At 36.8% G+C, this 11,912-nt stretch overlaps 1 protein-coding gene across 4 annotated transcripts; it reads left to right on the top strand.

The window, feature by feature from the left end:
• Positions 1 to 407: 407 nt before the first annotated feature.
• LOC105138272 (uncharacterized) lies at positions 408 to 11,689 on the top strand. Of its 4 annotated transcripts, none has more exons than XM_011044321.1 (15): positions 408 to 3,233; positions 3,316 to 3,444; positions 3,535 to 3,726; positions 3,829 to 3,881; positions 4,022 to 4,316; positions 4,510 to 4,570; positions 4,660 to 4,803; positions 6,335 to 6,448; positions 7,905 to 7,999; positions 8,132 to 8,347; positions 8,488 to 8,766; positions 8,892 to 9,039; positions 9,133 to 9,266; positions 10,769 to 10,855; positions 10,928 to 11,689. In XM_011044321.1, exons 1-15 carry the CDS (start codon positions 639 to 641, stop codon positions 11,012 to 11,014), a joined length of 4,629 nt encoding a protein of 1,542 aa, XP_011042623.1. In that variant the 5' UTR covers positions 408 to 638; the 3' UTR covers positions 11,015 to 11,689. The 4 variants fall into 4 exon arrangements, with proteins under 4 accessions (XP_011042623.1, XP_011042625.1, XP_011042624.1 ...); XM_011044323.1 differs by having other exon boundaries at positions 4,504 to 4,570; positions 4,660 to 4,706; positions 6,331 to 6,448; XM_011044322.1 differs by having other exon boundaries at positions 4,504 to 4,570; positions 4,660 to 4,710.
• The last annotated feature ends 223 nt before the right edge of the window (positions 11,690 to 11,912 follow it).

Genomic DNA, 11,912 nt, shown 5'->3' with positions numbered 1-11,912 from the left:
TTTTAATTTTTTATTTATTAGATTTTATCTTTATTATTTTAGTTATTATTTATTTTATTTGAGATAATATAAAAAATTATATATTTTCAATTTTATTCTTATTCAACATTTTAATTTGTAAGACTTATTTTTTATTATTTTAATAAATCTAAAAAAAATAAAATATTAATAAATTATTTTTTAGTTTATTTTTCATGATATAATTAAATATTAAAATTTTTTTTTAACTGATTTTTTATTATACTATTAAATATTAAAAAATAATTTATTTTTATAAAATTTATAAAAAATTACGTTTGCAGCTAGGTTTGATTAACTTTAATGAGTTAATTCAGCGAGATAGTACAAATATCACAAATTAGTAGTTTTTTTTTTTGTTTTTTTAGCACCTCTATTACTCACCTACTCTCTCCCAAGATTTCATCGCCGATCCCTCACCCACCCGTCATCGTCATCGTCATCGTCATCGTCACCGTCACCGTCACACCTAGTGAAATCCCCTCTTTACCCCCACTCACATTTCCTAGTAAGCCTGTCTCTTTACTCTATAGATCATAATAGTAATAATAATCATAGAAGTGACGCATTTTGCATATTCCATGCATCCTTTCTTTTTTGTGACGGGCCATTAAAATTCCATGGGGAATAGAAAACGGCCTCTAACTTCTCGTACCAAACCCCCTCCGCCACCGTCTGCGGCGGTGCCCACTGTGGCTTCCGATGAAACCTACCTCTATCCTTCTCCTAATTTGGTTTCTACAGAATCGGACGGTTCTTCAGCAATCAAGCACGAATGTGACCGCGCCTTGAATGCTCTCCGTCGTGGAAACCACACAAAAGCCCTACGTATCATGAAGGATTCATGCGCTAAACACGGCGGCGACGCCTTAATCCACCGTGTTCATAGTACGGTGTGTGTTAAAGTTGCTTCAATAATTGACGACCCTAACAGTAAGCAGCGGTATTTAAAGAACGCAATTGAAGCTGCTCGTAGAGCCGCGGAATTGTCTCCGAATTCGATCGAGTTCGCTCATTTCTATGCGAATTTACTGTATGAGGCAGCGAATGATGGGAAAGAGTATGAAGAGGTAATGAAAGAGTGTGACCGTGCTTTGAAAATTGAGAATCCGATTGATCCTGCGAAGGAGAGTTTGCAAGAAGAGAGTCAGCAGAAGATAGCTACTGCGGAAGGGAGGATTGCACATGTGCAAGGTGAGTTGAAAAATTTGCAGCAGAAGTCGAACATTGCTTCGATTTCTACTTGGATGAAGAATTTGGGGACTGGTGAGGAGATTAGGTTAATACCTATACGAAGAGCTACTGAAGATCCAATGGAAGTTAGGTTGGTGCAAACAAGGCGGCCAAATGAGATTAAGAAGGCTACTAAGACACAGGAAGAGAAGAGGAAAGAAATTGAAGTTAGGGTTGCTGCTGCGAGGTTGTTGCAGAAGTCGGAGATAGGTTTGGGAAAGCGTGAGGGAGAGATGAGTGATAAAGGAGTGGAGGTAACGCCTTGGAGTGATAGGAGAGGAGAGAGGAGGAAGAATGGGAGTAATGCAAGGAAGAATGGGACTAACACTGAGAGAAAGGATCGGGTTCAGTCCTATTGGAATTCGATGAGCTTGGAAATGAAGAGGGATTTGTTGAAAATTAAGGTCAGTGATTTGAAGAGTTATTATGTGTCATCAAAGAATGGATTGGCGAATGATGTTTTGAATGAGGCGTTGGCTTGCAGCGAGGAGAATAAGAGCTGGAGGTTTTGGTTGTGTTGTCGATGCAATGAAAAGTTTGCGGACTCAGATAGTCATTTGCATCATGTTGTGCAAGAGCACATGAGGAGTCTTATGCCGAAGATGCAGGAGGTTTTGCCACAGAGTCCTGACAATGAATGGATTGAAATGATTAACAGTTGTTCCTGGAAACCATTAGACATTTCCACCGCGGTTAAGATGCTTTGGAATCGAGGGAAATGTCAGAATGGAGAACTTGTTGAGGATATTTGCTCAGAGAACCATAATGAGGACGGTGATGGTTGTTTCGAAGACGCATGGGATTCTTCTCCAGAGAAGGAAAATTTGAGGGATGGTTGTATTAGTTGTCCTGTGAGCAGCAGCGACTCCGGTAAAGTTTACAGTATTAAAGGTAAAGAATTTGATGGGAACCAGCTGTCTATTGCATGCACTATTGAGAGCTGGCCTATTTCAGAGGATTCTGAGCGAGCAAAGCTCCTTGAAAAAATTCATGATGTATTTCAGGCACTTATTAGACATAAATATCTTGCTGCCAGCCATCTTAAGAAGGTCATACAATTTACAGTGGATGAGCTACAGAGTCTTGCTACTGGTTCTCAACTTCTGAACCATGGTGTGGGCCAGACACCTATGTGCATTTGCTTTCTGGGAGCATTCCAGCTCAAAAAGATCCTCAAATTCTTACAGGAACTATCTCATTCTTGTGGTTTAGGCATGTCTCCTGAGAAAAGTAGCGTTGTAGATGACATGAATACTGGTGCTAAAGGTCCTGAAATAAAAGAGAATATTGTTCTTAATGATGATGCATCTTGTCTCTACTTGGATAAATGTTTATTGCCGTTGGAATACGCTCCAAGAACATGTCCTGATGATGATGTCACCACAGCAACTTCAACTATTGTTGGCAATGGAGATGGGGTTCTACCTGCTGTTGATACTTTACTATCATGGATATTTGCAGGCCTTTCTAGCGGAGAGCAATTACAATCATGGATCCGTACAAAAGAAGAGAGAATGAATCAAGGGATGGAAATTCTCCAGACGCTTGAGAAGGAGTTTTACCATCTGCAGAGCCTTTATGAGAGGAAATGTGAACATTTAAGCTATGAGCAAGCATTGCAGGCTGTGGAGGATCTCTGTCTTGAAGAAGGTAAGAAGAGGGAAACTGACACGCTCTTTGAACTTAGAAGCTATGATTCTGTTCTTAGGCAGCGGAGAGAGAAGCTTGTTGAGAATGAGCATGATGCTATGTTCTTTAGCAGTAGATTTGAGTTAGATGCTATATCAAATGTGTTAAAAGAAGCAGATACTCTGAATGTCAATCAATATGGGTTCGAGGATACTTATGGTGGTATAACTTCTCAGTTTTGTGACTTGAAATCTGGTGAAGATGGTAATTGGAGAACCAAGGACCAAATGCATCACGTGGAAACTTTCATAGAAATTGCTATCCAGAGACAGAAAGAACAGTTGTCAATAGAGGTCAGTATGTTAGTTCCACTTATTTAGTAAAAAATTATTGATAATGGTCCTTGCAACTTTACTTACTTTTATAGTGGTTCAGCTCAGCAAAATTGATGCCCAAATCTTGCGGATTGTTGCTGGAATGCAACAGTTGGAACTCAAGCTCGAGTCAGTTTCTGCCCTTGATTATCGATCAATCTTGCCACCTCTAGTGAAGTCATACATGAGGGTCTGTATTGAGCAGTGATGAATAGGGTGTTTCACATCTCTTTGAGCTGTATCTTTGCTTATTATTTTTGCTCTAATCTCTCTTTTGCAGGCACACTTGGAGGATCTAGCTGAGAAGGATGCCACAGAGAAGTCTAATGCTGCAGGAGAAGCATTTTTGGCGGAGCTTGCCCTTGATTCCAAGAAGGGTACCCAAGGAAGAAGTGATATTTCAAGAAATACATTGGAGAAGGGGAAGGATAGGAGAAAGAACAAAGAGTATAAGAAAACCAAGGAATTGAAGGTTTCAAATTTCTCCTTATGGTTGTGTTTCATGCACTGCAGGCTTCTTCATAGTAGACAGACACAGTCCATTATGCAAGTCTAAATGTGTTCTGCTTTGCAGGTTGCTGCTGCTAGCGAGCAGCACTTGCTTCAAGATGTGACTAATGAAAGGGGGTATGCTTTCTTATGTTTTGCTTTGCACCTCTAATTTGTGTTTCCACAATATGCGCTGCTGTTTTAATTTGCACCTTTTTTTGTAGTACTGATAATGCATACTGCATTTTTTATAATGTTTGATTCATTCCTCTCTGCAGTTCCTTTCCAGTTGCATCTGATGGTGACTATCCAGATTCTCAGTGTCATCTTTCCAGAAATGATGATGACTTGAGACAACAGGAGGAAGAATTTAGATGGAAAATTGAGATTGAAGAGGAGGAAAGAATGCTCGAAGAATCTTTAGAGTATCAAAGACGAATAGAGAATGAGGCCAAACTGAAACATCTTGCTGAGAAACAGTACAAAAAATCTCATATAACTCTTCCAGAGAAGTTGTCTGGGGGAATATGCAATATTTGCTTTGATCCTGCTGCTGATTCCTGTGAGCCATTGGTAAGCATTAGTTTGAAATTTTCCCTTTCAAGATATTGTACAGGGATTGAAAATCAATATTAGTTCCATATCCTTCGGAAATGTGATCCTTGAATAGATAAACAGAGGTTATTCTAAGAGTTAGAATGCTGTGTTTAGGAAATTTCCATTGAATGTCAAATGGAACCTTATGACATTTCACTTTCAGGAACAGTTGACGCAGAAGAGTGGGTTCCCCAACAATTTAGTAGGCATGCCTATGACAACTGCCAGTGGTGGGTTAGCATTATACAGTAGAGTTTCTGAATGAGGCTGGGGCTTGTGGTAATGTTCTTAAATGATTTTCATCGTCTTTATTTTGCAGAGCAATCTACCGGAGGAAATGTGGAGGGTGGTCCTTCTGATCGATGGTCAGATAGGAAAAGTAGGAGGCAGAAAAGCTCTGCTAAATATGATGGAAAAAATCAACCCATGTCATGTGAAATGGAAAATATTGAAGTTGGAAGCAGTATGTGTTTATTCCCCATGATTAGTTTTTGTTTTGATTCTTAATTAGGCTGTATCATGCATAGAAGCGTGCATTGCAATGGACTTCAATCTTCTAAAGTGCTGTAATCATGGTTGTGGATTTAAGATTACCTAATGTGGGTAACATGTCATTTTTTTTATCATCTAATTATGGTGATATCTTTTATTTCCCACTGCCCTTTTGACAACCTCCCCCCCCCCCCCCCCTGTTAACCAGCAGCTTTAATCTGTCTATTTCTCACTTAGATTTATTGTTTACTCCATCTTTTATTTAAATGACAATACATAAAATACTTCCTGGACAGTAATTGAAATTAAATATTTTTAATCCAAGGACATATTACCCATGGGATTATCCTGGTGACTCTGTTTCTAATTTTTTATTATGCAACACTTAATGATAATTGTAGTTGTTGTTAAAGTGAAGATGTGTTAAAACAAAATTGGCTCTGATGTTCATAGCTTAGTTTTTGCATATAAGGATGTTCCTGTCCCTGTATTTACTGTTCTATACTAGCTTTTTTTCATCTTCTGTATGGATGATTAAAATATTTTGTGACAAGAGAACCATACTAGAGAGCACATTGAACTCATTTACAAGAGAGTTGTTTGTTGAAGAACAAAGGCAAGTGAGTGAATCTACAAAATTCATAAATGAAAAGACAATCTTCCAAATATTGCTCTATATAGAAAAAAGTTAGTATAGAGTTTTAATCTACCTATCAAAAGGCTGAGAGAGGAAATTCCTCTCCCTCAGAAGCCCTTTTGTTATGTTTCCTTACTTGAGCCAAAGAATCATTGAAGTAATTGAAGAAGGGGCGCCCCGCCCCGGCCCCCCCCCCCCCCTCCATATATTCTACCAAGCCCACACCTCTCCTTAGTTTTGCCATCCAATTGATCCCTGACACTGAAAAGACATGCTAGTATAATAGTCTGAGTGTGGTGCAAAAGGGAGTAGTGATCTCATTCAGCAGCATTTTCACAAAGGATGACATTGTGGGTATAGAAATGTTTAATCTTTATTTTTAATACCGTAGTAGTAAAAACATTAGGTGGTGTTGATGGTATATTGCTCTCTTCCTGCCTATCTCTGTGAAAAAACTGTTCATGGCTCATGATGTCATTACCAAACTAGTTTAAATTCCAACATAAAATTATGGTTTGTTGAATTGAGCTTTTTGAGAGGCTTCTAGTTTTGTAACTCTATGTGATGTTTTCATATGAATGTTAAGTGTGGCATTTAAGTTTTGCAGTATCAATTGTATTACTTGTTTAACATTGCCTTCTGCTCAACTGTTCATGTGCATTGTCTGGGATTTACATTTTAATTATATTCTCCAGGATACCTTAGTTGTATGATGATCGCTTTGGCCTCTCATTCTGGTTTGTTGTGTGCTGTTGTATTATGGTCTTCTTTACTTGCCTGTCATCCATTAAATCTTAAGCTATTTTTTGGTTGATTCTCTGCACGTTGAACCTAACATTACATGGGTTTCCATATGTGAAATCAGTTACTCCAAATTTGGGAGACAGTGCGACCAAGACTCTGAGACAGTTACAAGTAGAGGAGGATGATGAGGAAAGGTTTCAAGCTGACCTTGAAAGAGCCGTGCGCCAAAGCCTTGGTAAATTTCTCTTGATCCTTTGCTTGCTTTCATTGTACTTCACTACATTTTAAATTGCACATTTTTAACTATGCCAACTACATGGGCCCTAAGGGAACAAAATCAGTTTTCTTCATTCGATGCCTTATGGCCCATGAAACCCCACTTCTCTATCAAAATGGCACTTTTCTATCTTCTTTAAGGTCTTTAAGCTTTAATGAATTATCTATGCTTCTTTAAGGTTTTTGAGCATTATTGATATTTTTGTTTGATAGACAGTTCCTTAAGACATTTTCTGTCAAAATCTTCTGATATCTGGCATAAAAGGTTGTTGTGCTATGTTTTTTCTTTCCAGGTCTGTAAAATGTAATCTTTATTCATTTTCTTATATAATGGCAAGTTCAGCCTTCTGTGCATAAAAAGATTAATTTGACTTGTGTTTCCTGTTTTGATCAACTAAATTGAAAATTTGTTTCCCATTTGGGCAGTTTATCCCCTGGGTTTACTGTCATCAAAGGTATTGTTGCGTATAGTTCTGCACCTAACCATCTATTTCAGGGTCGATTTATTTTTGACAATAACAACAAGAAGCCTCAACAATGAAACCTAGAATGTCATGGAGGATGCCTATGCTGAAGGACGGGTTCCATTATCAGAACCTAGATTCTCTTCATTTGTGTTAGTACTGTATAGGCAGGAGGAATTGTGTCTCCAACAATTCATGTACAGTTGACGTGTATGCATACACCACTGTGAAAAAGAGGCCAATAAAGCTTCCTCTGTGTATTTGGTTAATTCACTTAGTCAAATATTCAAGATTCTATATTGTTCACTTAAATAACTACCTGTTGAAAAGAGAACAGTTTCACATTTAATTTGCCTGCAACTGCCCACCTGGGGGGTGGGTTTCCGAGCATGCTACAAGTCTCGCTAGGAAGCTGGGATGTGGGTTAATTAATTAAATAATCGCTTTGCTTGGGTACTGGACTTGACTGTGCATTTATTGTTATTATTATTATTTGTTGGCACTATACCTGTCAGGCTTAGAAAATCACGTGTTACATCATTTGAGGTGGTCACAATGAGCATTGAGGTCAACCGAATATCTTTGCATCTGACATAAAAGTATTTTGCACTGTTGTCCTACTTGATATCAAGCAATCCCCCATCTTACTGATTGAGAATCAAATGGGCTCTGGCCTCGTCTTGATATTGGTTGGTTGAGTTTGTTTGAATCATGCCAGGCAGCATTTGCCTTAGGCTATTGAATGCATTTACCAAAATGGTCAAGACATAGTTTTCCTTTCCCTAGTCGCCGAAGTAAATGTCCATTTTTTTGTAACTCTATATCCATCTATTTGCATTGATTTTCAAGACACATTTCAAGCACATCAGAAGATACCCTTGATGTCATGTTTGAAAGCACTACAAACAATATATTCTGAACTTGACAATTCTCGTACTGAACCATGTGAAGTTGCAACTGAAAATGTGGATGGAACTGATGTATTTGGCACTGGCTTGAAGAATGATATTGGTGAATACAATTGCTTCCTGAATGTTATCATACAGGTATTTTCTATACAACGACATCTTTGCTGTTTCACTATTCTATTTATATATTCTTCTCACTATTCCATTGGTGTATGCCTTTCATTTCACTATTCATTGCTCACCTGTTTCTTCTTGCTTGTATAACTTCAGTCCTTGTGGCATTTAAGGCGATTTCGAGATGAGTTCTTGAGTAGATCAAAATCAGAGCATGTTCATGTGGGAGATCCATGTGTTGTCTGTGCATTGTATGATATTCTTACTGCTATCAGCATGGCATCCACAGATACACGAAGGGAAGCGGTTGCGCCTACATCCCTCAGGATAGCTTTGAGCAATTTGTATCCGAACAGTAATTTCTTCCAGGAGGTGATTTTTTAAGATTTGTATTCGTCCGCCTTGGTTTTCATATATTTCAGTGAACTGTGATTTTTCGTCATTCACTTTTCACAGTATATGAATTGATGTACGAGGATGTCTTTGCTGAGTTGGTCACAATCGAATTTCAGGGTCAGATGAATGATGCATCTGAAGTATTGGCTGTAATATTTGATTGCCTTCATCGAGCATTTACCACTGGTTTGCATGGCTCTGATTCTGAATCAGTGGAATGTAGTGGCATGGAATCTTGGGAATGTACAAAAAAGAATGCTTGTATAGTGCACTCTCTTTTTGGAATGGACATTTCAGAACAAATGAATTGCCAGAGTTGTGGTGTGGAGTCCAGACATTTGAAGTACAATGCTTTCTTTCATAATATAAATGCCACTGCCCTCCGAGCAATGAAGGTAATTGTTGCTGGTAAAAATATTTTACACAATCACTTACTTCTCCATGTTCATAATTTTTTTTCTAGGTGTATAGTCTATTATCTATTACCTTGTCTATTGATTCTTTTCCTTTTTCCTTGCAGGTCATGTGTGTTGAAAGCTGTTTTGATGAACTTTTAAATCTTGTTGAAATGAATCACCTGTTAACTTGTGATCCCGAGGCTGGTGGTTGTGGGAAGCCCAATTACATCAATCACATTAAGACAACTCCACCACATGTTTTTACAACAGGTGAATGTTTTCCTGAATAGTTTAAGAGATTTTTGCTTAGACAGAATGACAAACTTGTGGAAACCCAAAATTAAGCAATCTTTTGGCATGCAGTTCTGGGCTGGAGAAAAACCTGTGAAAGCATTGATGATATAAAGGCAACATTGGCTGCTCTAAGTACTGAGATAGATATCAGTGTTTTTTATCATGGTCTGGATCTGGAGAACATACGTAGCTTGGTTTCAGTGGTATGTGAAGTCATTCAGACCATTTATTATGTTATCTTGATGAAGAAATTGATATTAAAAACTCTACATATGCTGTTAAATTAAGAAAGATTGGTTTGTTTGTTCTGTTAGTTATGTTGGAAGGTAAGATGAGTTATCTATACGAGGGTGAAAAAATAAGCATTTGAAAATACTGAAAGTGAGAAAATATTTAAGCACCAGTTTTCTAGGGACAACAGGAGAAAGATATAAAAATCAAATACATCAAGTGGAAAAATGTGGAAACCTTAGGTTGTAGTTGAAAATCTCACAATTTGTAGAAAGATTTCTAGAGAACATGTTTACCAATTGAAAATGACAATTGTTTTCCTGAAAAGAAGTAGGTTTTTTTTTAGTTTTGTATTGAAATGAAAACTACCAAAAATCATTCTGTGAATTCTCTTATTTAAAAACAAGGGCCCAGTTTTCATCTAATTTTTTTTTTCTCCTTTCTTTGGGACACTTAAATGCAAACCAAATGATGCCTTGTTTTCTATTTTGGAAAACAAAAAAGAAAACTCATGTTTAGTATTTGTCTAGCAACAGGAAATTATCTTCCATCCCTATTTCCAATGAAAAATAGGAAACTGTGTTTATTTATTTTTTTAATGGTTAAGAATTTTTTCACTAAAAAAAGAAGAAAAATGTCAAGATCATAACTATTATTAGAAAATTCAAAGCATAATTTATAATAGTATCTTAATCTTTAACTAACTATAGAAGTATTACTTTTATTTCATTCAAATTAGAAATTATCATAACAAAGTTGTACTTGTTAACTAAAGAAAAAGAATAATATTTTATATTACACATATAATAAAAAAATAAATTTATGATATTAATCAAATATGTAAAAGAAAATAATTTTAATGTTTTATGTTTGCTAATAGTGAATGTATATAAATGAAGGATGTTATATTATTCTTCTTCATTTTTTTTTTTCTGAAAAACGTTGTAAACTTTGTGAAGAACAATCATAAGAAACTTTAAAAATATGTTTTTAAAACTCGATGTAAATTTGAAAATTAATTTTTTTAGATGAGAAATATTGCATTTGAACTAGAAAATTGGTTTGTTTTTAAAGTGCACCATATGCCTACATATTTTTCCGTTGAGAAAAAGTTTTAGACACGTGAAAATTAGGAAGCTGTTTTACGAAAGTAACCACAGACAGATGTGCCTCATCAACTAAGAAATGAAACAAAATGAATGGCACATCCATGTAGGCTGTGCATTCTTATGGCAGTTGAACAATGAATCAAATTTAAGGTTCTTTTATTGGGAACAAGGGAGAAAATTCGTATAGAACTTGAAGATTTTGAATTAGAAGGAATACGAGAAGAGCAGTAAAATTTATTTAATTGTTCTTTTTACTGGAACATTCTTGCTATGTTTGTTCATGCTATGGATGTCTGATTGGGTCATTGATTGTTGGGATGCCAATTTGTACTTTATTCCGTTCCTCATGATCCTTTTAACTTCAGGTGTGCTACTATGGGCAACATTATCATTGCTTCGCCTATAGTCACGATCACAGTCAGTGGATTATGTATGATGACAAGACTGTCAAGGTACTCCTTCATTCATGTCTGGCCATTGCTTTATCTGCTATCGTGTCTTACAATTATTCTTTCTATTACTAGGTAATTGGTAGCTGGACCGATGTTCTTATCATGTGTGAAAAAGGACACTTGCAACCTCAAGTTCTGTTCTTTGAAGCTGGAAACTAGTGTTTAAAGAAGAATTTGAGGAATTATTTCTTGAACCACAGAGTATCAAGTTCACCATGGCTTGACATTTTTGTTGTTTATAGTGATGTTTTGCTACATCGACCCAATACATCAGCAGTGGTATTGAAAGCATTAAATTTTGACACATAAGAGAATGGTGACGTATAATCCAGAGTTTTATGATACAATCAGGCGGTTTTGTAGGAGAAGCTTCATTTGCGGAGGGAAGACCATGAATCAAGAGACAACTTGATGAATCAAATAACAGAGGAGCTTGAAGGTTGCTTTTTGGCACCCTTGGATCTGAGAAGTTTCTGCCCATGGAATTCTCTCTCTCCCTGATCTTACCTGGAGGGTGACTTGGTATAGAAAAAACAGTAATTGCTTGGAGCGCATGCATTGAAGGAGCGTATGTGTAGTGGCAAATACTGTCCAGTTGCAGGCAGAAACATATGCTGTAAAGGTTGAAAGGGGGGAATTTTGTTAATGAGGTTCAAACTTTAAGAAAATATAACCCCCCATATGAAGAGTTTATGTATAGATCACTTCAAGGTCTTCATCTCCAAATCTGCAGCTTATGGTTATGTTTATGACTGCTCGCTTGCTATTTAATCTGATGGGGAAAAAACATGCCTTTCCTACTTTCACTTACCGAAGTCATATGATTCTGCAGTATTTCTCTCAATCTTCTCCTTTTTTATGGAAATTCTACTGAACTGGGAATTTAGCAAATTACTAGTCTGGTCCCTGTTATTTTCCTTTTGTCTTGATTGTCTCTGGGGGTGATTTTTAGAATCATGGTCTTGATTGTCTCTTGGGGGTGATTTTTAGAATCATGGTCACACGTGGGAATTAGATGAAAAATTGTAAATTTATTACATTGACAAGGTTTGGATGT

The sequence above is a fragment of the Populus euphratica genome, unplaced genomic scaffold, assembly GCF_000495115.2.
Source record: "Populus euphratica unplaced genomic scaffold, PopEup_1.0 scaffold77.1, whole genome shotgun sequence".
Taxonomy (NCBI): Eukaryota; Viridiplantae; Streptophyta; class Magnoliopsida; order Malpighiales; family Salicaceae; genus Populus; species Populus euphratica.
This window is presented reverse-complemented; position numbering and strand designations above follow the sequence as displayed.